The 26,784-nt window shown below is 37.4% G+C and overlaps 2 protein-coding genes across 2 annotated transcripts in view; both read right to left on the bottom strand.

The window, feature by feature from the left end:
• LOC142345761 (uncharacterized) overlaps positions 1–19,980 on the bottom strand; it is a 49,645-nt gene extending 29,665 nt beyond the window's left edge. Inside the window, exon 1 of the mRNA XM_075398073.1 lies at positions 17,904–19,980. Within this exon, the coding sequence (XP_075254188.1) occupies positions 17,904–19,967 (2,064 nt within the window). The 5' untranslated portion in view covers positions 19,968–19,980. The remainder of the gene's footprint in view (positions 1–17,903) is intronic.
• LOC142335302 (putative protein-lysine deacylase ABHD14B) overlaps positions 1–26,784 on the bottom strand; it is a 568,842-nt gene that overhangs the window by 147,495 nt on the left and 394,563 nt on the right. The window lies entirely within an intron of this gene.

Below are 26,784 nucleotides of genomic sequence, written 5' to 3'. Positions count from 1 at the left end.
CTAAATTTGTGCGATTGTGAACACTTGAATACGTGGCAATAATTGCGTAATTAAAGTTTGAGTTTCTGTTTCACTTCATATATGACGATTACGTACTAATAAAAGTTGCTAAATATAAATGTTGAACAACGTGAACAAATCCGTTTGGCTTCGATAGAATGTAGCATTAAATTTCGCTTGTCACGCTATTCTAGCTTTAAGGCTTGAAATGGCCTTGAAGCGCTATTCAATTTGATTTCTGAGTTGTTAAGCTCAGCCGCAATATCGCCGGCCCTGTTTTCCATCGCGAAAACATCTTTTCCAGGTAGTACTGGGGCGAGCTTCACTACAGGTCTCTTGTATACTCCGTCGTTCGTTCGAACAATAGCTGATCGAATCACACCGTCAGACCCATCGATGGTCTCCGTAACTCGACCTAGGTTGTAATATCCACGCTTATCGCTGTCTTCGATCAACCAAACGAGATCGCCTTCTTTGAGGGTTTCCTTCGCCGTAGATCGCCATTTTTGCCGGTTATTCAGAGTTGGCAGATATTCTTTACGAAATCTGTCCCATATGAGATTTGCATAGGCTTGAGTGTGTCGAAAGAGCTTTCGATGATCGACAAATTCTTCTGCGCATGGTAGATAGGGTAAGCAAACGTTCTTGTTGCCAAGCAAGAAGTGATTGGGAGTCAATGCTTCTAAGTCATTAACATCTGAACTGACTGGAGTCAAAGGTCTCGAGTTCAAAGTCTGCTCAACAATACACATCGTTGTTGAAAGAAGGTCCTCGGTGATTGATCTGTTCCCCAATACTGCATACATTGCTTTCTTGCAACTTCTCACCAACCGCTCCCATACTCCTCCAAAGTGAGGTGCTGCGGGTGGGTTGAACTTCCATCTGATCCCTCGTTGAGTTAGATGTTCTTCGATCCCTTCTTTGTTCCATGCCGCAACGTACTCTGCAAACTCTCTTTCAGCTCCAACGAAGTTTGTCCCGTTGTCACTGATGATTGTACTTGGTTTGCCTCTTCGCGCAGTAAATCTCATTATTGCATTGAGACAACTATCTGTGTCCAACTTGGGTACCACTTCTATGTGCACCGCTCTCATAGTTAGACATGTAAAGAGACAACACCATCGCTTTTCGTTCCTTCGCCCAATCTTCACAATGAAAGGGCCAAAGTAGTCAACTCCAACATTGGCAAAGGCTGTTGAAGCATCTAACCGCTCTTCGGGTAGGTCTGCCATTACTGGTGCTATTGTTTGTGCTCTGCCCTTTCTGCAGGTAACGCACTTATTCTTGATTGATCTTAAGGCGTTCCGTATGCCTAGGATCCACATCTTCTGCTGAACAATGTTTCTTACATGCTCAGTGCCTTCGTGTTGATCGTCCTTGTGCTCGTTTCGCAAGAATAATTCAACCGCGTGATGTTTCCAATATAGCAAAATTGGATGCTTTGCATTGAAGTCCAACTGACTTTTGCCTATTCTGCCTTTGGCTCGAATAAGTCCTTCTTCATCTAGGAAGGGTGAGAATTGTAAGATTTTGCTGCCGTTTGGAATTTCCTTTTCAGCTTTGAGAGATTTCATCTCTTCACCAAACTGTTCTCGCTGTAGTAACTTGAAGATTGTTGCTTTTGCTTTTTCTCTTTCTTCAATGCTGACTACGAGTGTTGCTGGTTTATGTTTGTTCAATGCTCGCTGTACGTATGCCACTGCATTTACTAGTCTGTTGAAGTTACTGAATCGTTCCCACTGGATAACAGCTTTCTTCTCTTCAGCCTGTATCATGAATACTGATGAGGGTATATTCTCTTCATCTGACGCAAAGATTAGGTTCACTTGCTCTGGCCACTCGCTTTCTGGTCGTTTCAACCAGGCCGGCCCAGTGAGCCACTCACTTCTCTTGAGTTCTTCAATGTTGATTGCTCTCGTGCCAATGTCAGCTGGGTTGTTGATACCGCTCACATGTTTCCACTGTGAAACATCAGTTGTGTCTAGTATCTCAGCTACTCGATTGGCCACAAACACTTGTTGTTTGCGATGGGAACTGTGTATCCACTGCAATACCGTAGTTGAGTCTGACCAAATACTGCAACTATTTATCCTCATTTCATGTTCCTTGACTATCTGTTCTTTCAACCTCACTGCCATGACTGCCGCTTGCAATTCCAATCGTGGTATTGAAAGATGCCTCATCGGTGCCACTCTGCATTTTCCAATGACAAATGCTAAGTCAGCTGAGTATTCCTTTGGTTGTGAACGTAGATAGGCCACTGCACACATCGTGTCTTCAGATGCGTCAGCAAACACATGAAGCTCAGTTTTATCCCTCTCTCTGTTGAAGTATCTTCTATCGATGCTTGTTTCAGCCACTATTGGAAGTTGTTCTTTCCATCTCAGGAATTCTTCTTCTTCACTAGGCTCCACTTCGTTGTCCCAATGTTGTCCATTCTTAGTCCAGATGCCTTTCAGAAGTCGTCTCATGTGAACACTGAACGGAGCAAACAATCCGATCGGGTCGAATACTGAAGATACCAGTGACAGAATCTTCCTCTGGGTTATAGGTGCTTCAACTTCCTTGTTTGTACCTCTGCATACTTGAAGACTGTCATCAGTAACGGTCCATTGTAGTCCTAGCACTGAAGATCCCTCCGTACTGGGTTCCACTTCGACTTGCTTTGTGTTGCTGATTGACTTCAAGTCCTCTGGGATTGCTTCGGTAACCTCATCGTTGTTGCTTATCCGCTTCTTCAGCTCGAATCCGTGTTGTGAGAGAAGAGGTTGTAGCTGATTGAAGACTTGAATTGCTTCTTCAGGGGTTTCTACCGATTTGATGAAATCGTCCATGTAGAAGTTGTTTTGTATTGCCTTGGTTGCTATTGGATACTCTTTTTCGTTGTCCAGTCCCACTCGCTTGAGAGCATAGTTTGCACAAGTTGGAGAACTCTTAGCTCCGAATACGTGACGGTGATATTCGTATATCTGAACAGGTTCGTTAGTTCTTGGACGCCATAAGAATCTCAAGCAACTTCTATCCTGTTCGGGAACTTGCACTTGTAGAAACATCGATTCGATGTCAGCTGTCAGGGCTATTGGTCCTTCGCGGAATCTGAATATTGTTCCGATCAAGCCGTGTAGCAGATCAGGTCCTGCTAGTAGCTTATCATTCAGGCATACTTCTTTGTACTTGGATGCGGCATTGCAAACACGTCTTACTTTGCCAGGCTTGTTCGGGTTTAGCACTGGATGGTGTGGCAAATACCATTATTTCCCGAAGGTGCCTTTCACTTCGGACTCGTCCAATATCTTTACGAATCCTTTTTCTACATCTGTATCTATTGATTGTTGATACAAACCCTTCAAGTTTGGGTCCCTTTGGAATCTTCGCTCCAGTGAGTAAAGCTGACCCAGGGCTGAGCTGTAGTTGTTCGGTAGGTTTGGCTCTGGTTCACTCCACAGCATTCCCACTTCGTACCGCTCGCCTGTGAACTTTGTCGTACTCTCTAGCATCTTTTGTGCCTGCAGTTCCTTCTTTGACTGACTGACGACGTTGATTTTGGAAGCATAGGTTTCTATGTCCCACCAGGTTTGGATATTCTCAGCCACTTTCACATCTTCAGTGAAGGCGAAATGACAAACATTTTGTCTTCTTTTGCCCGTCATGGGTCCACTGACTACCCATCCTAGCTCTGTTAGAACGGCGAAAGGTTCACTTCGTGTTCCTATCTTATAGTCCAATGGGCGTTGTAGCTCATAAGCATCTTGACCAAGGATGATGCCAACTTCCATCAAGTTGAAGCTTTTGTTGGGTAAAACAGTCAAGTGGTTGAAGCTTTGCTTCAGCTTGTTGTAGTTGTAGTTTGTGTTTCCCAAGGAGATTGACGGGTGTGCAAACGCTTCGATTGAATGCACCTTTGAATGTAGTCCCTTTATTTTGAGAGGAACCTTTTCTGTCTTCAGATCCTTCGTTCCGTGTATGCCAGCTATGTTGAGCGTCACATCGGTGCCTTGGGCCCGTAACTTCTCTTGCACACTTTGATCGATGAATGAAACCGTTGATCCACTATCGAGGAAAGCATATGTGTTCAGCCTGTTGCCACCGCTCTGTATTGAGACAGGAACTATCTGAAGAAAGCTAGTAACTTCGTTACTCTGGTTGATTGTTGCTGCGCTTACGTTGACTGCATGATTGCCCTCGTCCATTTGGTTTTCTGAGTGTAGCAATCGGTTGTGCTTCTTGATGCATCCATTGATGCCGCACGCATTGACTTTACAATCTTTGATTGCATGTCCTTTGCCTAGACATCCGTAACATAAGCGTTGCTTTCTCACTGCTGCGTACCGATCATTCACACTCATGTTCCTGAATAGTGGGCAGTTCCATATTTTATGAGTGCCATCAGCTAGCGGACAGTGATCACTTTGCGTTTGCTTCGTTTCTTTCACGTTGGAACTTGCACTGAAGTTCGACGTTTTCGAGAACCGTTTGTCTCTATTTGTGCTTCTTCGGTCTTCTTCTCTTCGCTCTCCCTTGAAAGCTGAAAACCCTTCGTGCACGAATGCTATCCTAGATAGCCACTTTTCAAACATAATCAGATCAGGCCAATCTTCATCTTTATCATCAACATAGAACCACCACTTCTCTTTGAGAACTTGGGGTAGTTTATCTACTGCCATATACAATGTCGAGCTTGATTGCAGATCACCAATCTGCTTGTACTCTTTGAGCACATTCACAAAGTTCGAAACAATAACTGAGAAACTGATCAGACCTGTTGAGTCGTGTGGTTTCACCTGACTTGCTTTGCGAAGACTCTCCAGTTGTGCATCAATGATCACATGAGGCCTTCCAAATTTCCTCTCCAGAATGCTCCATGCAGCACCATAGAACTGTCCAGAATAGCCCATTCCAGAGATTGCTGACCTTGCCTTGCCTGTCAGTAGAGTCTTCAGATGGCTCATCTTCTCTGAGTCTGGTATTGGTCGTTGATCCACTGTAGCAATGAACATACTAGACCACTCCGGCCATTCGAGAGGGTTCCCGTCGAAGTTGTTCAACTTCAGCTTTGGTAGGCTACTACTACCTGAATAGCCAGTGTTGTATCGTAATAGACCAGCTCGGGGGGAAACGTCTCGGTCTTCAACGCTTGAGGATCGGTCTCGCGAACTGCGATATCGTGAGAAGTGACTTTGCCTGTTCACTTCAGGGGTTACTTCGAAGCGAGCTGTTGATCGGTCTGGTGTTAGAAGGTTGTCGATTCTGCTGGCCCAGTCAGAGACATCTCTTTTCTTGGGGGTCCAGTTGAAAGGCGATTTGTCTCGAGCACCAGTGGATTGGGAACGAGCATCATCATTCTCTAATGCTGTTCTCTTCACTTTGCGCTCTAGCTCACGCTCTTCCTCCAGCAGTTGATGCTTGGTTTCCAGTTCCTTCATTTGCATTTCTAGCTCTAGCTTCCTCCGCTCGAACCGTGCTTGTTCCAGTCGCATCTTGGTTTTGAATTCGATATCGAATTTCTTCATCCTTTACTCGCGCCTTTGCTTTGCTGAAGATGTTTCCGAAACATTCTCCGTCTCTTGGCCACTTGCTGTTGCTCCATTTTGCACTGTTTGAGCAGCTGGGCTGTCCGTTGGGTAGTTGTTATTGGTCTCGCTGTCGTTCATTGCTTGGGTTGCGTTGCGTTGAAGCTCCTCTCTGCTGATTGTGTTGGGATTGCCTGATTGCCTTTTGCTTTGCTTGCTCCTTTTAAGCGAGGTTAGTTCTTCAACGTAATTTGTGAAGTGCACTCGGAACTTTCGCTCTGCCTCACTGGTGTTGCGCTGTTGATTTATTTGATTCTCTTTGGGGGGTGCCTTCGGCACTCTCTTCATCAGATTGGACAGCAGTTTGCCTTCCACTGTCCGGGTCGGCGGACCAAGTGTAACGGCTGCTCTCCTATCAAAGTCAAGGAAAACTTTACACCGCCCAGTTCGTTTCAGCGGTTTCAAATCTGTCCGGATATTGTGTTTTTGCAGTTAACTTTTGTGAACTGTATTATCCGCTATACTGTAGATTACCGTTGCATTACTTGTTGCTCAATTAGTCCTGATAACTAACTGCTCAGCTTTGCTGTATAACAAAATTGTTTTTCTCAGAATAACAAAATAATTCAAAATGAAACAATCAAATTTTTTGTTGAGTTTTGGTTAATAACCCAACTTATAAATCGAAATTGCAAATTCGGTTCCTAACGATTTGTTAAGGATGACTTCAAATAACTGTCAACCAAAATGCAAATTTGTAGCGAACCTCCTCGTTAAGGGGGGCGCTTTTAAAGCAACTCAGATATTATAAATCTGATTCAATTTAATAAACAACTTTCTGTTTCTCAATTGGCTTCAATAACCACTAATATCGAAACTATGCTAGGCTTCGTTAAAGCCAGTAAGAGAAAATGCCTTTATGCTTTGCACAAAGTTTCTCTTACTTAGGAACTTTGTTCCTCAGAAAGAAAGTTTTGAGAATATCAAAGTCAATTCTCTTTTCAAAAGTCAAAGTAAAGTTAAAACTGTACAATCACTAATATGATTTACAGAAACAAGACACGATAACAAGTAATTTACCGCTCAAGAAAGTGTGCTTCAATACGCACTGTATGTCAGTTTAATATAACCAAATTGCAAATTTCAACTGATTTTTGGTAGTTTTTCAAGCTCTATTTATACTGCTAGTCACGTGGATTTACATGTCAAAATTGCATCTCTGATTGGTTGTAGATTACTATGTCGTAAGATTCTCTGAATGCACTGAAGTTGGGGTTCGGGATACCTTATACGGTGCCCCGCACTCTGTGAATTAGTATGAAAATCGCAAAATTCATCGAATCTGGCTTACCAAGTTGGGTATCTCTTGCTCCGTTTGAGCTAAATTTGTGCGATTGTGAACACTTGAATACGTGGCAATAATTGCGTAATTAAAGTTTGAGTTTCTGTTTCACTTCATATATGACGATTACGTACTAATAAAAGTTGCTAAATATAAATGTTGAACAACGTGAACAAATCCGTTTGGCTTCGATAGAATGTAGCATTAAATTTCGCTTGTCATGCTATTCTAGCTTTAAGGCTTGAAATGGCCTTGAAGCGCTATTCAATTTGATTTCTGAGTTGTTAAGCTCAGCCGCAATAGCCCCATTAATAAATCTATATAGCTGCAGGTTTTTCAATAAACAACAACTTTCATTTCATCAAAAAAAATTCCATCAACAATTTATTTCTCAACATTTTTAAGTCTTTAATAATTTTTTTTACACCGGCAGTTTTGAATGGCTCCAAAGTTTTCCATAAAATTTGGAAAAGCATTGAGTGTATAATTTTCCTTTTAAGGGTTGATTAAAGGTAATGTAAGCGATCTAACGGCAAAAAATTTTAAAAAATTTGAACAAAATGGACAGAATTTGCGAATATGTCTTCAAGTAATGACAAAGAATTTTCAGATGTTTTTAAAAACATCAAGTTTTTTGGTTTCAATGACATCAATACATCAAAATCAACTCAGCAAAAAACAGTGAGCTCTCATTAGAAAATTGAGGATTGAAACAATAAGACACTGCTGATCCATATAAATCATGTTGATCCGTAGAGAAATAATTGAGCTTTGAAAAACTTGGGTCAGTCAAGACATAAAGAGCTCACAAATCATTAACAAAAAAACTGCGAAATGCTAGTCACGGATGAGATTTTCAACAATTCCAAAACTTGGAACCCCTTTTTGATTTTTTTAATGCGTCATTAGTTACATTCAACCTTCCTAGACTTTCAATATGCTCTGTAAACAAAATCCTAAGACGTTTGAAATGTTAATATTGCAAAGCTTGAAGTTTCTTGCTACTTTACGTTCTATCTGTGGTATAAATGTACAATTTATGGAATTATTTGCTGCGCTAAATTCATTAATCTTATTTAATTTTAGTTTAGTTCATTTTCTTGTTCATTTCCATTGTTAAATTTATTCATCCCCATTTTGAAAGATCAAATCTCGTTGTTCATGCTTTTTCAATTTGTTTACTCAGAGTTATGATACATTGTCTGTTCATGTTTTCTACCAAACTGTTTTACCGTCAATTTCCTTCTGTAGTTGTAAATGTTGCATGATCAAATTGATTACAAAATTTAAGATAAACTCTGATATTCATTCTTGCTAATCTTAATCCAGTTTTCAGTTGACTTTCTTTCCTCCAATTTTCGCTTCGCAAAACGCTCAATCTAATCGAGCTGTTTAGATTTGATATTCGCTAAGCGAATCACTAGTCTAGGAGTAAAATCTATATTCGCAGAGCGAATACCACCGAAAACTGGTACGCCAATAGAATTATTTCCGCTAACAAAATTAAGTAGGAATTGCACAAGAAAATTGGAACAAGCATGTTTGACAAATCGCCCAGCAAATCATCAAACTAATACAGCTTTCGAAATATGTATGACATGGCGCAGTCAGTTTGCGAATCGCGCAATACCACTTTCAATTGAACACTTTTGGGAACGAGCTACATCAGATCCACCAATACGATGGGAGAAATGGCGAATCCAGGTGAAGTTAGCAATTCTCGCAGGAGAAAACATAACGCCAAATGCCTTGCTAAAAACAAAGCCGACTCAAGTTCGACTGCCGCCCGAATCAAAATTTGATATGGCTATTGAGGACGCAACCGAACATACAGAGAGAGATCGTCAAATTCATATTAAATAATCAGTTGAAACTTCAATGGGAATTGAAATGTGAGAAAAACACGGAATCAAGCATCCTGTGTGGCGAAATACCGTGCACATTGTTTGACCAGAAGTGTGTCTCCCTTCTCTACCTCAGCATTGGAACAGAAGGACGACGTTTTTTTACACAGAAAATTCCACACGACAATATTTACGATCTTTCAACTCTAAAACTCTGGGAAATGGTGGAAATAGCCTTCATGCAACCTAGAAACATCGTTTTTGATCGCTCTGTTTCTGTTTTTTATCTCAAGAAAACAAAAGCAGGTCGAGACGATAGAGCAATTTTACAGTGTCCTCAAATAGCTGACAGAAAACTGTAATTTCGAAAACAGCGAGGAGGTGATCATTAGGGAAATTTTCATCACCAATATGCTTGATGACGATATACAACGGGAACTACTCAGAGATACAGCAGAACCCGAAAGAGTCCTAAATATTGCAGTCAACCTGGAGATGGGCCATCAAAACCAGCAAAGAATATCGTCCAACAACAACATTGGCAACGCAATTAAACCAATACAAAATTCAGTCGATTTCGCGGCGCAAATGCCCGAATGAACCAGTCAAGCATAAATAAAATTCAACTGCGCAGCAACTGGCCTATGTAGAGGATGTGGACGAAATTGGACATCAACGCATTGCAAGTTTCGCCCTGTATTGCGTAAAAAATGTAATCATTGTGGCTTTCCCAATCACTATGCACAGGTATCTCCGAAAAAAACTGAATAATTCTAAAAATTCTCAACAAAGTACATGCATCAATAACGTAGGAAAATCAGAAACTACGGAACAGTCAGGGAGTCAAAACGTGATTTTAATAAATTATAATGAACAGTATAATTTTGAATACGATTCGTCAGATGATAATTGCGTTGCAATGGTCGAACCTCCTAATTCCACCAAAATCGCCCTGCAAAACATGACAAAAGAAGTTGCAATACTGACTGTCATTTGCTTCCGAATTGCGGTAGTGGGTGTACCATTATAGATATGTCATTTGCCAAGCAAATAATTTTCAACTGCATACAAGCACAATGGTCAGAGAAAAAACCACTCGAACTTAAATCTTTTTCCAATGATATAGTGGAAACCTTAGGAACTTTGAAAACGCCAGTAATTTGTAATGAGTGGAAAATCCAAAAAAGAAAAATAACAGTGGTTGCGGACAGTTTTCGACCGATCCTGGACGTGATTTATTCGAACAGCTTGGAATAACAATATGAAAAACAATCACTAGCAAAAAATTTCCAGAAATAATTTCGAGAATTGGAAAATCCAAACATCACACGTTCAAATCAGCATTTCATAAAATTTATTGTGTAATCTACCAAAAGAGAGACGGCTTATTTTATAACATTGAACTTGCAGTACGCATACAGCCAGCTTAACCATCCTTCTGATTCGGCCCGCCATTGTAATTTCAATATTGTCAGCGGCGATATGACAGGCTCTTTTTGCTTAAGAACAGGCTTCTACGGGCTAACGGATATGCCGGAAGAAATTCAGAAAGCTATAAATTGCACGCTGGCCGGTCTGAACAATACATTCTGTTTTTTGGACGATTTTTTAATAGTTTATAGAGGTCAAATTGAAGATCATCTCGATCTTGTGAGAAATTGTTTAATTGAACTCGATAATGAAAATCTTCGCATAAATTTGGCCAAATGTCATTGCGCAAAAGACCAAATTGAATGGCTTGGTCATCGTATCACACAGTCTGGCATAACTCAAATCAAAGATCAAGTGAAACACGGCAAAAAGCCGTTAATATCTCAACTTATGAAGAACAATTTATAGTTGCTAAATTAGACTCCATTAAACGCAATGCGAAACGCTATTTGCTGAATGCGGAAAATTATACTGATTTATAAAATCAGACGCAAATAATTCAAATTCCAGCGAAAATTTATGCAGTGAATTTGCACTGCAAAATCGCGAATATTCGGAAATTACAAATAATGACAACACTATTAATAAATTATCACCAAATAACTCTCATTCGTCTACCATAAAAAAGACTACCCACATTCCTCAATCACTCTGCAGAACATGGCAATAACAATTGGCAATACAGACTGTCATTTGCTTCTCGATACCGGTAGTAGATGTAGCATTATAAATTTTTCACTTGCCAATCAAATAATGTTCAACCGCATACAAGCACAATGGTCAGAGAAAAAACCACTCGAACTTAAGTCTTTTTCAAATGATATAGAGGACACTTTAGGAACTTTGAAAACGCCAGTAAGTTGTAATGATTGGAAAATCCAAAAAGCAAAAATAACAGTTGTTGCGGACAGTTTTCGATCTATCCTGGACGTGATTTGTTCGACCAACTTGGAATAACAATATAAAAAAGCCTTGTCCAACAAATGAAGTAAATACAGTTGAATCCCCTTGTGTGACAAAACAATCACTACCAAATGAATATCCAGAAATATTTTCGAGAATTCGAAAATCCAAATATCACACGTTCAACTCAGGATTTCATTAAAATTATTGTGTAATCTACCAAAAGAAAAGATAAGTACCAATTCACCTTCAACCGAAAGTAAAAACTGAACTCGAAAAACTGCTAAATGAAGGACATATTGAAAAAACTATCAAATTGCTTTGACCAATTTTTCGTCTCCACAATTGTTATTACGGTCAAGAAAGACCATTCAATCAAAATAGCTTTAGAGTCAAAAATCCTAAATGAAGCAATTCACGAGATCAGATATCAAATGCCGAATGTCGATTTACTAATTCATACTATCTCTCAAACACTGTCAATTGTGCAATGAGAATAGCCAGCTTAACCATCATTCTGATACGGCCCGCCATTGTAATTTCAATATTGTCAGCGGCGACATGACAGGCACTTTTTGTTTCAGAACAGGCTTCTACGGGCTAACGGATATGCCGGAAGAATTTCAGAAAGCTATAGATTGCACGCTAGCCTGTCTGAACAATATATTCTGTTTTTTGGACGATTTTTTAATAGTTTATAGAGGTCGAAATGAAGATCATCTCGCTCTTGTGAGAAAATGTTCAATTAAAATCGATAAAGAAAATCTTCGCATAAATTTGGCCCAATGTCATTTCGCAAAAGATCAAATTGAATGGCTCGGTCATTCTATCACACAGTTTGGCATAACTCCATTATCGAATAAAAGTGGCGCAGTTCAACAACTGTCATCACCAACTAACCCAATAAAGTTACGCTCTCTTATGGGATCTGTTCATCATTTAGGGAAATACATACCAAATTTATCACAACTTTGCCACCCTTGTTGACCATTATTAAAAAAATTTAACTTTGTTGGGAATGATGAGCAAGAACAACACTTTAATATATTTAAAGCGTAAATTGCAGAAGCAACAGAAAAAAATTTTTCTCCGGGATAAAATGCGACGCATCTCGGAAAGGCTTAGGTTGCGCATTAGAACAGCGAACTCCAGATGGCTGGCATGTAGTGGCTTTCACCTCGCGTTTCTTGAATTCTGTCGAAGAACGTTATAGTATTAATGAATTTGAGTTATTGGGTGTAGTTTGGTCTATTGAATATTTCATATACTATCTCTACGGTAAACCTTTTACTTTTATAAAGGATCACAGAGCATTATTATCTATAATGAGAGAGAAAATAGCTAAAATATCTTATAATAGTTGCCTTACTTGTTGGTTTGATCGCCTAATACCTTTTGATTTCTCGATCGATCATCTTTCTTGTTCAAATTTGAGTTTGGTAGATTACATTTCACGTGAAACACAGCAAAAAGCTGTTTATATCTCGACTTATGAAGATAAATTTATAGTTGCTGAGTTAGACTCCTTTGAACGCAATGCGAGACGCTATTTGCTGAATGCGGAAAATTATATTGATTTATAAAATCAGACGCAAATAATTCAAATTCCAGCGAAAATTTATGCAGTGAGTTTGCCCTGCAAAATCGCAAATATTCGGAATTTACAAATAATGACAACACTATTAACAAACTATCACAAAGTAACTCCCATTCTTCTACCCTAAACGAGACTACCCACATTCCTCAATTGCTTTTCGCCTTTAATGGCCCTACCAATCAGTTGCACAAACATACCTCGATTTTTAAGCGAATTGCTAGCTCCTTCCAAACGGTCTTAATGATGTCACAAACCGGTGACAAAATGCTCTACCAAATCAAACTGGCAACACCGTCGAAAGTTCCCTTTGCAGATGAAGCAGGACCCTCAACAGCTCAATCCGCGCCAGTCACAACCTCAACACCGGGAACAGACACAACAAACGTAACAAAACCCACCAGTGATGATTTGTACACAGATTCAATTTTTTTGCCCTTTCAAAGATGGATGTTTTCAGCCACCCTCATAGCCAGCCTGACATCAAAAGATGCAATACTTAAAGATGTACGAGATTGTATCAACACCGAGAACGAGGACCGCTTCCGTCAATTTAGCCCATACATACACAGCTACTGGAAAGACCTTCAAGTGAAGAATGGCTGTGTATGTGTGGATGATCGAATTGCCATCCCCAACTCCATCAAGTACGCGTATGTTGAAGCAATCCACGCTACACATCCAGGGAGTTGGGGATGACATACATGGCGGTGCACACATGGTGGCCTTTCATGCATCGGGATCTTCTTTCCAAAAAGGCCGGGTGTAATCCTTGCGTCAAGATTGGTAAAAACTTAAAGTCTCTCATACCCTATAGTAATTGGGCTCCACTGAGACTGTGTAGAGTACCGAATGAAGATATTCAATTAGATTTCGTCGGACCAATCTTTAATGAAAAAAAATAAGAAGTTTATTTTCTTGCATGTATAGACCGTTTCTCTAAATTTCCAACGGCAGAAGTATTAGACAGGGCAACTGCACAAAATATATTTAATTTCTTGAAGAATGTGTATTATTACATGGAATTCCCCATACGATTAGATTAGACCAAGCACAGTGTCAAATCGGTCAGCAAATTAAAGCTTTTTGTAATAAAAATAGTATTCAGTTACAAGAAGCCCCAATACACGACGAAAGAGCAATTGGCTTAGTCGAGAGGATAATACAAATAGTCAAGAGTGGATTAACTTGTATTAAAACCGCCGCGAGAAGTAACTTTAGTTTGAAAGCGTCTATAAATTCAATTACTTATCAACTCCGTATATGCCGGCAAAATACAATTAATCTTTCACCATTTGAGGCGCATTTTGGACGAAAAGCTAATACATCTTTAAACAAAATTTCAACTGAACCTGATCCTAATCATCTAACATATAAACCAGTTTTGAATAAATATTTAGACATGGAGACACTACGCTGGGACGAACTAATATTAGATGAAAAGTGGGATGACGAGACGAGAAGTTACGTTGAAATCAAAAAACAGCGACATAAAATCAGTAAGGACGCGAAAAAATGCTACAACGAGGATCCAGACAAAGAATCCCGCACTATATCACACCCAGACGCTGGACTACCTGTGCCCAGAACAGAGGCATCTTTGACACTCAAGTTGGCTAAAAAGAAACCCAAATCAAAACGATTTAGGAAGTGTTTGAACGGGTTGTATGAAGTCCTAGCACCGGGCTCTTCTGTCGTCAAATCTAAGGCGCAAACTTTGTTATTAGAAAAGCCAGGTAAAATAGAAGTCACAGTTAGAATTTCGAATCTTCCCAAGTTCGGCACTAAAGCCAACAAACAGACAGATTTAAAATGTTATATTGAACGTAGACCAAAAATGCCAACGGGGAAAACCATAAAAGAATTAACTAATCGACATGCGAAGGATGCAAAGCAAAAGAATGAAGGCGATAAGAAGATAAAAAACAAACGTATAAACGACGATACGAGTTGCGTCTCATGTATTCATTCAAACGTGTCGAGAGCACTGAGAGTGCGAATGCCGAATAAGCCGAAAAAGACCGTTGTTCCCGCGCCGCCAAAGCCACCATCAGAAACAACCACTGATTTTGCGCTGCCAATGATGTTCCGGCAAACTTCAATTGTTATCCCGGAACGCTAAGTGGTCTTAAACGGAAGGCCGCTATGAGAGCTACAACAGCTATTCAGCTTTCATAAAAACCAAGAAGGTCATCGCCTTCGATCATCGAATCCGACGAATCTATGGCATCTTACCAGATGTGTCCCCCAAACCTGCCGGCAAACACCGCACCATCCCGGCAGAGAAGACGCCGGATGCTGAAACAACAGCAATTTCAAAACAAATCTACAATTTCTACAATCAAAATTACTGCCGCTCGTAATCAAGACGCCGATCAAATTTTGAAATCAAATTTTGAAATAGGACCGTGCTCACCCATTTAGCCATACCCGACTCAGTATTACGTCTCCCCTAATTATGAAGGGTCAAAAAGTAGCATGACGGTTCGCGAGGCAGAATGCGCTTCTGATTCTGAATCAGATCAAAGCATAAACTTATTATAAAACATTATTGTTTTATTTTTATTAACTATTACAAATTCTATTAATCTTTTTTTATAAACAATACTTCGTTTTGTTTATTTTGCTGAGGTGGAATTGTGGTATAGATGTATATTTTTTGGGAATTATTTTGCGGCGCTAAATTATTAATGTTAATTAATTTTAATTTTGTTCTCATTCTAGTTCCTTTCCGTTGTTAAATTTATTCATCCCCATTTTGAAGGATCAAATCTTGTTGTTCATGCTCTTCAATTCGTTTACTTAGAGTTACGATATATTGTCTGTTCATGTTGTCTACCAATCTGTTTTACCGCCAATTTCGTTCTGTTGTTGTAAATATTGCATGATCAAATTTATGTTAAACTCTGATATTCTTTCTTGCTAATCTTAATACAGTTTTCAGTTGAATCTCTTTCTTCCAAATTTTGCTTTGCAAAACGCTCAATCTAATCAAGCTATTTAGATTTGATATTGGCTGAGCGAATCACTAGTCTAAAAATCTGTATTCGCAGAGCGAATACCACCGAAAACTGGTACGCGAATAGAATTAATTCCGCTAACAAAATTTAGTGTGAATTCGCGTCGCGAATGCAACCATCGTGGTGCTAACAACAGCAAAAGCGTTAGCGGATGAGAGGCATCACAACATTGACCCAGTTGTTCACATCTGCTCATATATAACGGTAATTTCCAACTTCGTTGGCCGAAGTATGCGCTCGAAATGGTTCCGATCATACCACTTCAAGCGCAAACCCTGCCATATGGGGTTTGAAATTACAATGCAAATTTTAGCGCGCGAGCGCATTTTAGTCTGATCAGAGGCCGATTCGATTGCGATTGAGTCTGATCAGAGTGGATTCGAGCGCACTTGAGGCTGATCATAAACGGTTCGAGCGAAAGTGCGTCTGATCGTAAACGGCTCGAGCGCAATTGGGTCTGATAATAAACGATCGGAGCACAACTGGGTCTGATCAGAAATGAATTCGAAAGCAATTGGGTCTAATCAGAGACCATTTCGAGCGTTTTTTCCAATTTTTTTAAAATCTGTTCACAGAGAGATTATGTATCTGTCAAGAAGCAACAATAAATTAGCGTTCTGATCAGAGACTAATCTAAAGTCCTATGACTCTGATCAAAACATCTGAACCAAAGGGTCCAGCTGATGGCAATTGCCGGTCTCTTTTAAGGGTTCTAATTAAATGTAGATCAAGACGTTTTTTAATGAAAAATTGTATAAGGTAATCCGTTGAGTAAGAGATTACATTAACGGCATGCCAAAAATTTTTTTCTCAAGAATTGAGTTCTAGTTTTCTTTGCACTTTTTTCACAACATGCGCTTCCATATTTGACTATACTACTGCAAACATCGTTTTCATAAAATTAATTGACTCTGGAAAAATCAAGATTTTTCCCAAATTAAAACCTTTCTCTGATAAGACTATTTTGAGTGCTCTTGAGTCTGGCTCTAAATTTTTTCTAGTTCAAATAGGTCTGATCATAAATGGTTCAAGGGCAACTGTGTCAGATCATAAACGTTTCGAGAGTAATTTAGTCTGATTATAAAAGTTCCACCGCAACCGGATTTGATCATAAACGGTTTGAGTTCAGCTGGGTATGATAATAGATTGCTTGAGCGCAAGACAGTCGAGAATCCTGGGCTCGAAGCATTACGATCATGGAGAATTTTGTGCGCAATTGAGTTTGTTAAGAAAAGTTTTCGAACGCAAGTGTGTGGGATTGGAGACATTTTCTAGCGCTTTAATTTCTCATGTTTTTGCACTTTTCAATGAGAGATTTGGCTCAAAACCACACCTCTAGACACCGCAAATCTTACAAAACATCAGCGTTTGGCAAATTTTAGCGGTAATAGAACAGCCTAGTATTGTGATCAGAACTAAATTAACGCAAAGTTGGTTCTGGTCATGAACGCATGGTCCTTTTGAGCGCACAGAAACTGTCGAGTGCATTTGAGTCCAATCAGAAAATGATTTGAACGCAATTTGAGTGCACAAAAACTGTCGAGCGCGTTTGAGTCTGTTCAGAGACATTTTTGGTCTGAAACAATCTGATCAGGATGATTTCGAGCGCACAGCTTAGCCTGGTTTGGAAATAAATGGTGGCATATAACTTCTTTTCTGCCTTAGTGGGAACACAGTGAATATTTTTTATATATTTTTCTGTGTGTATATATAATTTTAAATATAAATGAAGACTAAATGTTCAGACTGAGACGGAAAACAAATTAGATCACATCTCCCAAGGAACAAAAAGATATAAATTATGAAACTTATTTTCTGTTAATAACAAGATAAAAGACGAGGTTATATAAACGGTCTCCTTTTATGAAATTAAAGGTAGAATACAAAATGTCATTTTTTTGGTTTTCTATTCCGTTTTATCCATTTGGCGGAAAAAAAACGATTTGAAAAAAATTTTGCTCACTATTTTCCCAACTAATTTTCGCAAAATTTTAGACATAATAAAGAAAATTCGTAAAAAAATTTACATAAAAAGTTTTTATCATAAAATTTATATTATGGTTATGGTTCGACTAGGGTGTCACTGTTGTCGTCACAATTAGAACTCTAATCGCAAAAAACAGTTGCTGAAAATAGAAAGATTTTCGACTCATTTGACTCGATCCAGATTACTATTTGCAAACTTTTGATGGTGGTTTGGTTCATATGAAACGTATTTTTGTTCAAAATCAAATATTATGAGCTAATGGAAATGATTACGTCAATTGATGTCTTCAACCCGTTTAACTCGTTTAACTGGTGGGGTAGGTCTTCGAAACAAGAATGTCCTTCGACCTTCAGTTTGCCTTTGAGGTCTTGGCTGCAATTACTCTCTATAAGAGTATCCAAGTGTTTACGAAACAAACATCTGTCTTCATTGTAGATGTAAAAAATTCTATGAATATCTTGATGTGAAGCCATTTGTTCGCATTTGGCTAGTAGAAGTAGAGTCTTACCGCTTCCAGGTTGGCCAGTTATTATCAGGTGAGTATTGTCTTCATCGAGTAAAATTTGATGCTGTTGTGGACTTAACACAAAATGGAACCGCGGGTGGTCATCAGAATTCCCCACCAAATTTCTGTTCCTCCAGACTTTGAATGATTCCTGGTATCGCTCGTCGACGTCCAAAGCGATTTTCGTTTTGGGATCAGAAGTGAAAGCAGACATGCTTAAAGTAGCACTGACGAAGCATGCAGAAACATAGTCAATGAAACTGTGTTTGGGTGTCGATTGGGAGTCTCCAAAGCTGATTGCAACATCATCAAATTTACAGAGAACTGATTCCGAGGAGTCCTTCTGTTTGTCAAATAATTCGACAATGGTGCTATCACAGTCCACGACATTGAAGTGTTCGTTAATTCGTAGCCAGACGAGATCATCGCTTGATGAATTGGAGACCAGAAAGGACAAGTAGTTTGAAATCTGTGCCCAATTTTTGGCTACTAACAATGCCAAATCACTTGGGCAAGTGTTTGCCCGTATTTTTGTGACTTCTTCTTTTATGCTTGTGATTTGTGCTATAAAAATATCATATTTTAAGTTCGGAAGGCACATAACGACTTTCAACGTGTTTTTAAGCAAATCTTCAAATGACGTGTTGTCGGTAGAATACAAGCTTCGAAAAGAATAAATTATGAACTGCATCTGTGGAATGATCTTTGTGAGGCATTGTTTTAGTTTGTTTGAGACTGATGATTGCTTTGCTTTCTCGGGATTTTCAGACAAGCCGACCTCAAAAGCGACGATATGCTCTTTTCCCAAGTACAACCAGTCAATTTCGAAATTTGGAATCTTGGAACTTTCTGGCATCGTTGCAATGGTTTCCAAGTGTTTCTTGGAGAAACCTCTGATCAGGACCCCACAAGATTTCTCAATTTTAGCTAATAGCAGTTCAGAGAACAGCCGTACTTCACCCAAATATATTGAGTAGTCGTTAAAATTTCCTAACTCTCCTTTTTCTGTGTAGCAATACAACATGTTGTCTAGCATCCCATTGAAAGAAGGAATCGATTCAAGTTTGCTCTCACGGTCGGGAAAGAAAAAGTCAAAAGTTTCAACAACTTTTTCAATTTGATTTATTGACACTGGCTCCCCACCCAAAAACTTGTGGGTTGGGCCTGGAAGATAAAGTTCCTCTCTGCTGAGGTTGTAAATGTAAAACTCTATCAATTGTTCGACAAAATCAAACTGCTTTCGTGAGCAATCAAATGTTTCTGTGAGAACTTCAGCCAACTTCTTTTTGCTCGTGAAAATAAAAACTGGACTGATATTGCTTGAATCGGAATTGCTCAAGTTGTACTTAGTAACTACTGACTTGAGTTTCTGGAATTCTTCGGATTTTTGAGCTTTTGGAGCAGTGCAAATCGCAACTTGTATAGCCGTTGTATTCTCACCAAAACTCGGCCCTTCAAATTGTTTTATGACTTCATTCAAATTTCTGAGTTGGTGTTGAATTGATTTGTAAATTTCGTCCCCTGCTCCGTTTTTGGAAAGATCTTCAATCATCTTGAAAATAAAGACTTTGCCGGAATTTGGCGCCGGAATGAACAAACATCCCAACGATATGTCTTCTGGAGGTGGAGTAGAAGTTTCGGATGTGGTATTAATCGTTTTTGGGTGTCTTCGAACAACTAACCCGTTTTTATCCATCAGTAGAAGAGATGAAATCAAACTATTGTGTGAGAGAATGCTCTGAGTGAAAGGGTTAAGTGAAACTAGTTCACGTGGAGGCGAGGGAAGCACCACTAAGCTGCATTCCATTGCTTGTCGTAAATTTGAACTCATTTTATTAACAAAATCAAAGTAATTTCATTTGCAAAACAACAATAGCAAAAACTCTTCCATTAAAAAATGAATAGGAATTGGAAATCATGTCGTGAATCTGAATTCTTATTGCTTTGACACTTTAAATTTTTAAAAAATGTAAAATGTTGGGCAATTAATACTGGTTTAATGTGTAACGTCTAATCATTGTATTTGATCTGAGGTTCAAAAAACTACCAGCATAATTTGATTACCAGAATCATCACACTGCCAACATATCAAATAATACTTAAATTCATATTATTAAATATTGATATAAATACGGTTTTAATACAAAATTGACATGATATAGATATTCATAATATTAAATAATGAATACCAGCATATTATCAAACTCTATTTGATAATCATCACAATGCATATCAGTAAATTTTTCAGTGCGAATGAATTGAATATGATTAAAGTTTTGTTTAATGCCGCAAGTTAAAACGTAAAAACTTTTGTAATCAATACATACTAAAAATGGTTACAAAATAAACGAGAAGTACAGAAAGAATTTTATAACTGTCTTTCAACTCAATGTAGAGGTCTAGCAAAATTTTAATCAAACTTTTAAAGTGTACCGTATCAACAAAGCAAGTTCTAGAAAACAACAGTATTCGTAATAAATATTACAAACCAAGTAATAATAGGCATCAAAACAAACCGACTCTGCTAGAAAAAAGCTAAGACATGCTCGTTCGTTTCGAATGCATGTTTGTTATTGCAAACAGGGTTCAATTTTTGTTAAATATTTAGTTGGCGGGTTGCTCAGTGAGCGCAATAATAAATTATGAACACTCAAAGTGTGTTCTGATGTAATTTTGTGCTATTTGCGATGAAATTTTCAAGGATTTCTAAATTTTCCGGAAAATTAAGAATAGTTCTCCGCTGTTTAAAAGAACAGAATTTAAAATAGTCAAAACCTTGATAATCTCTGTTAACCCGGACTGAACTTCAAGTCTTAATCAGCTTTGATTCAATGAAATAGCAAGTATTGGATCAGTATTGTATCAGAGCTCTGATCATGTCACTTTTTGCACATGGCTTGGCATGTCTTAAATCAAGGCTTAAGTCTTGGCACGTCTTGACAAGTCTTAAGCAAGTCTTGACCAAGACTTGACATTTCTTGGGTCAAGTATTGAGCACAGTTTTTATTGTAGTTTTTATTGTTTTTATTGTATAATGAAAAAAGAAAGCCGCCACTTACAATGGCCTGCCTAAAAAATTCTCCAAAGTGAAAAAAAAAGCAAAAGACAACCCGAACCCTTCCACAAAGTTCATTTGATAGAGATTGAAAAAAATTTTGATATCGCGCAAAGATACCAGTCATGGCCACTTTTTTCTGCCCATTGAAAAAAATGGTTTCGGAGTGAATATATGGGACAGCTGAAGTTGGTATTTGCTTAATTCAAAAATTGCTCGCCTAGAATAACAAATTCTTTGTAAAAAATTTTACCAATTCTTGATAATTTTGAAACGCATTAATTTCAAATAGTTTCTTCTCAAGACTCTACTTTGCCTAACTGTGCAATAATGAAGACTTTTCAAGTCTTGCTTAAGACTTTACTCATGACTTGTCAAGCCGTGGTCAAGAATTGACAAGTCTTGAGCAAGTCTTGACATGTCTTCGCAAGTCTTAAGACTTGAGATAAGACGAGATCAGTACTGATTTGTCAACTCAAGACGTGTATTTCACTGGAGAAGTACTGATAAAGACTTGAAATTCGTTCCGGGAAGTAATGCATCAAGAGGACAAAATAGCCAAAAAAAAAACAAATTACATAAATTTACCGTGGCAATGGGAGTGTATGCATAAAACCTGCAAGATAAAATTGAGAAGTATTAACTGAATCATTCATGATTATTAGTCCGGCAGACTGTGACTTTGCTCTTGGACTGTGCGAGCGTAGGCGTAACACAATCCCTGTGAATCTCATGCTGGCTTAATTCAATGTTTGTGGATGTTTTCCTACATTAGTTATACAAACAATGGCGACAATAATTGGAACCATAAATTATGGATTCAATTATATAAACCAAAATGTTTTTCACGCCTTAAAATATTGGCTGATTACTCGCTTTGAAATATCAATGTTTTGACAAGGGGTCTTGATACAAAAGTAAAAAAATTCCGACGGGGCCCAGACTTCTGTAACCTTGAGAGCCGTGTTGGTTTCTTTTTCTGTCTTCATAGACGCTTGAGATAGAGTGTAAAAAATTATGTTAGGCTGTGGAGATAATCTGATAATGGACTAATGGAGTTTGGACCTAGAAAATATGAAAGGCTGAATGAGATTTAATTCATATTAGGCATTCAACTAACAAAATACCACTATTGACAAGGTAGAACAAACATAGTATAGGTCTCTTCCGCTGAAAGCCTGCAGTGCCGGAATGGACCTCCAGAAATGTACTGCGCTTTTGCTACTCTGAGCAAATAGAATACAAGTTTTTGAATGATACTGAGGGTCAATCTAGACTATATGATTTTAGTAAATGGAAAAGCTTCAATGTTTCATGTAAAACTTGATCAAGTTATTGGACGATGTATGAGTTCTTACAAACTTGGATCAGCTAACACCTCCCACCCCTCCTACCAGCATTTTTCCAACTTTTCGAGGAAAATTTTTGCTTGAGCTAAAATGTGAACTATATCAGTACAATCGAAAATGCACAAAGTACAGTGGGAATAATAAATGAAGCAATTATTGCTGTCAAAACAAAAGAAACCTTTAATAGCCAAGGAAAAGACCCGTCATAATATAATAATATAAACCTAGGGTGGTTCACTTTTGTGAAAACAGACAAAGTATGAACTTTTGCAATTCGTTACCCAGGTCGAGGTGTGCGTTAATGATCAGACCCATCCGTACCAAAATCTCCCATGATCAGACCCATCCAGACGATAACCAGAATCGATCAAACTTTAGCTCGTTTTTCATACGTGCTCGTTTATAGCTCGTTCAAGATAAAAAAAAAGACTTCCTAATAGCAGAAACATGCTACTAGAAAAAAAGACACAAAGGATAAAAAATTTCTCACCATTTCGTTCACTTTTTTATTGACAAATACAGTTGTACTACAATAATTCAGCTAAAAAAGTTTTTCAACTGTAAATTTAAAAGAATTATATTGGTACACATTTTACAGCCAATGGTGTTTTTTATCATTTAAAGCTTATTCAAGTTGTAAATTGGTAGTTGTCCAATAAATTCCGGTGGGCTTTCCATTTGTTCAGAAACACATGAGCTATTCTACGACTCATTTCTCCTATAGTGGTTTGTTTGTAACTTCGCTGTAGCCGGTCCCCAGCCTGGATGAGAAAGGAGGAGGAAAACGCTATCAGAAAATACAGGAAAAATCTCAAAAGTTGGTTTATCATCCATTTTGAGATAATTTTCCGACATAATGTTATACTATCCTGATCCTAAAAGCTGCGCTCAAAAAGATTAATCTTGTTAATGATCATAATTTAGCTCGGGTTGATCAAAATTTAGCTCGTTAATGAGAAGAATTTAGCTCGTTAATGATCAAATTTTACGCAGACTTTGATAAAGAAACTCATTCATTTAAAGCAGACTTTAATATGGCGCTCGTTTATGTAATCAAAAGCGCCCTTTACCCGCTGTGCCTTTCTAATTGTCTGATCATTAGCGCACAACTCGACCTGAGTAGCAATTTTATTCAAAAAGTTCTTCAATTTTTGAGAAAAATAGTATCTGGAAACAACTTCAACAGAAACTTTCAAACAAATTTATGACGGACGCTGAAGGATCGTTTATGACGGACGCTGTTTTGGCTTAATTGAAAGTCTGAGCAGCTATCGTTCTTCTAAGAATCATATACTTCCAGTCATTTTTCCTACTCCACTTGTGTGCAGGAACTATATATTCAAATGGTTTTTTTGTTCAGACAATTTTGGCCGATCGATATATTCATCGTAGAGAAATGTGAGTATTATCATTAAAAAGATCGTTCAGCTTAGAATTCAAAATAAAAAAGATTTTTTTTTGAATTATCTTATTTTTGAAGAGTTATCGAGTTTTGAAGTTTTATGTGAACACGGGATATTTGGTTCACTTTTGTTCACTTTTAGAGTAATTTTTGTTCGAAATAACACTTTTACCATAAAACGTTTCATTCAAAATTAACTTTCACGGTTTTCTATAGAATATCTTCGATCAAAATTAAATTTCACTACACAAAATGCCGTAATTTGGTGTTCCTAATAGACTAAAAGCAGTTAAAAAGACTAGTTCTGGACTCACAGGAAATTTTAATATCAAAAAAATTCGAATTCTATTTGAGAGCATTTTTTAGAAATTTTTTTTATATTCTTTTTTGTTTTTGGGTCACTAAAAGAATCGTCTCCATTCATATCGAGTTTCCGCTAATAACAAAACTCACTTAAACTACAATGATGATCAATGAACAGAAAAATAGCTCTCAAGGAATCGCTGATATTTTTTTTGGCTTCGACACTGAGTGTTCGTAATTTTTAATGAAATTTGACTTCATTTTTGCAATTTTACTGAATTTTTCCAATGAGCATTAAATGAACATATCTAGTGCCTTGAGCGGAAAACTAATGGTTGTTAAGATATTAAAAAATAATTTGTCATTGTTTTCATAGTCATAAGACTTTTTCTGATGCTTGATTGCTGACTGCTCCACCACAAACGGCATTTTCTTTCCATCGAGGCATATTGTGTCGTATTTTTTGACTTTTGATGAAAACTATTGTATTTAATGTGGTTGATACTACTGGTTTTCTCAAAGATTTCGTGGTTTTAAATTAGTTGTTAATATTTGTTGATTTTTTGAAGTCTTATAGTTAATGAAAAAAGAATCAAATTGTTGTTAAAAAATTAATTGAAGATAGAAATGTTTATATCGAAAATTTCCTATTTTAATGGCTGCGATACTTTTGTCTCATTTTTTTAGAATTCGCTGCTTTTGTTGTTTTTGTATTCTTTATGTAGTCTTAAAGTGCTGAGAGTTCTCATAAGCTTCTACCTGAGGATTGAATGAATGATATTACCCCATGCAGTTAGTTAATAGCGAATATTACCAATATTTATAAAATTATTTGTTTTCAAATTTTTTTTTTGTTTTCTGTTATTTGTATTGTTTTCTGAATAGTTCTTGTTGTTCTTTCCGTCAAACTGTTACTAATTCTCATCATTGAGAGGTCTCATTCTACTCCTTGTAATTCAAAACTAAAGTAATTACTATTGATATTAGGTCGTAACTGATGTTTTGTTTCTGCTAAAATATGCGTTTTCATAAATGGTTTGTGAGTGGTCAATATTTTTTTTTCATTTTGTTTACCACGTTTGCGTTATGACAGAGCCAATTTATTTTTAAGTGAAGACCAAGTGATTTTATTTAATCGTTAAGTATAATTTGAGCTCATTAGTATAGACAACAATTGAAATAAAGAAACAATATTTAGATAATAGCTAATGCTTTTAATGGCCTCAATGATTTGTGTTTTCGCAGATTGTTTGTAATTTCTTAAGCTTTTTCTGCATCTTTAGTGCATTTCTACGGCTTAGTCTAACAAAGACAGATCCTATCAATTTTGTAATGACTTTAGAATAAATTTATCGAGAATTTTTTTGTTAAAAGCTAATGATTTTTAAGACGTTTGAAATTATTTTGTTTAAAAAATATTAATAGATTTATTAGTTTCGCCTCATCATTTTTTCTTTTTACTTGTTACTTAGTCTTATTGAGGAAAAATCCCATCTGCTGTATATCTAAGGTAAAAGGAAATTTGTGCAGTTAGGGTGTTATCTGATTGCTTTTTGACGTTGTTACCAGGTGCTTTTAAGTTTAGATATTGAGTTTTTGCTGTTAATTTTTTTAGTTTTGCTTTTTTTGTTTTTTTTCTCGTAGTCTTTTTATTGGCAAATCTTATGAGCGCTGTAATGAGGCACATCATTATGTAATCCATTTAGTAGTTTGCGTGTGAAGCGATTTTTAAAACTCAAACATCTTGTTTTGGTTATCTCTTCATTTGGTTGCCAATTAAGTCAAAAAATTAGATCAGCTCTGGTCGGAACTTCAAGTGCGAACGCATATTAATGAGCATCCTTGTTTAGTTTTCAAACTTTGTTATTACACGTTGATTTATAAAGGCAGTTCAATATGAGATTCAGAGAATCGTAATCTGAGATACGAATCGTTTATTGAGTCTAAATTGTATTGTCCAGAGCAGTATTCGCAGCGCTTGATTCGCATCTTTTACTAACTCAACATAACAACCAGGTGTATAAACTTGAGTGAAGAAATTATTGTGACCAATTATCTGAAAACAGATTGAATTTTCTGATATTTGAGCTCTTTAGATGCACACGTTTCTTGATCTATATCTCATCAATTATGTTGTCTGTACTCACGTTTTTTTATTTAATTCTGATGACATTGCTATTTTGAGCTGTTAAAGCTTGTTTTCTTGTAAGGGATCTGTTAAATCTTCTGCTTAATTGTTGCCTAAATATGAAGTTGTTAGATTATACTCTTTTTCTGTGTTCAATATAGATAAATAGAGTTTTCAATTGTTTTGAACAGCAAAAACACTCTCTGTTAGAAGTTTTTTTAATTTTTTTACGGACGACTAAGTTCGACAAATTTACAAAATTCTTTGCATGCCATGTCATCACCATCCATGATACAATTTACTTTACCATTCATTTTAACACGCATGCTATCATTTATGTTACTATCCATGTTCCATCCATTTTATTCAATTCTCCCTTACAATCTGTGTTGACGTTCTTGGTTGTTACCG

This window comes from Convolutriloba macropyga, chromosome 1 (assembly GCF_964194025.1).
Source record: "Convolutriloba macropyga chromosome 1, txConMacr16.3, whole genome shotgun sequence".
NCBI classification, from domain to species: domain Eukaryota; kingdom Metazoa; phylum Xenacoelomorpha; order Acoela; family Convolutidae; genus Convolutriloba; species Convolutriloba macropyga.
Note: the sequence above shows the minus strand (reverse complement) of the source record. Positions and strands in the feature narration are given on the sequence as shown.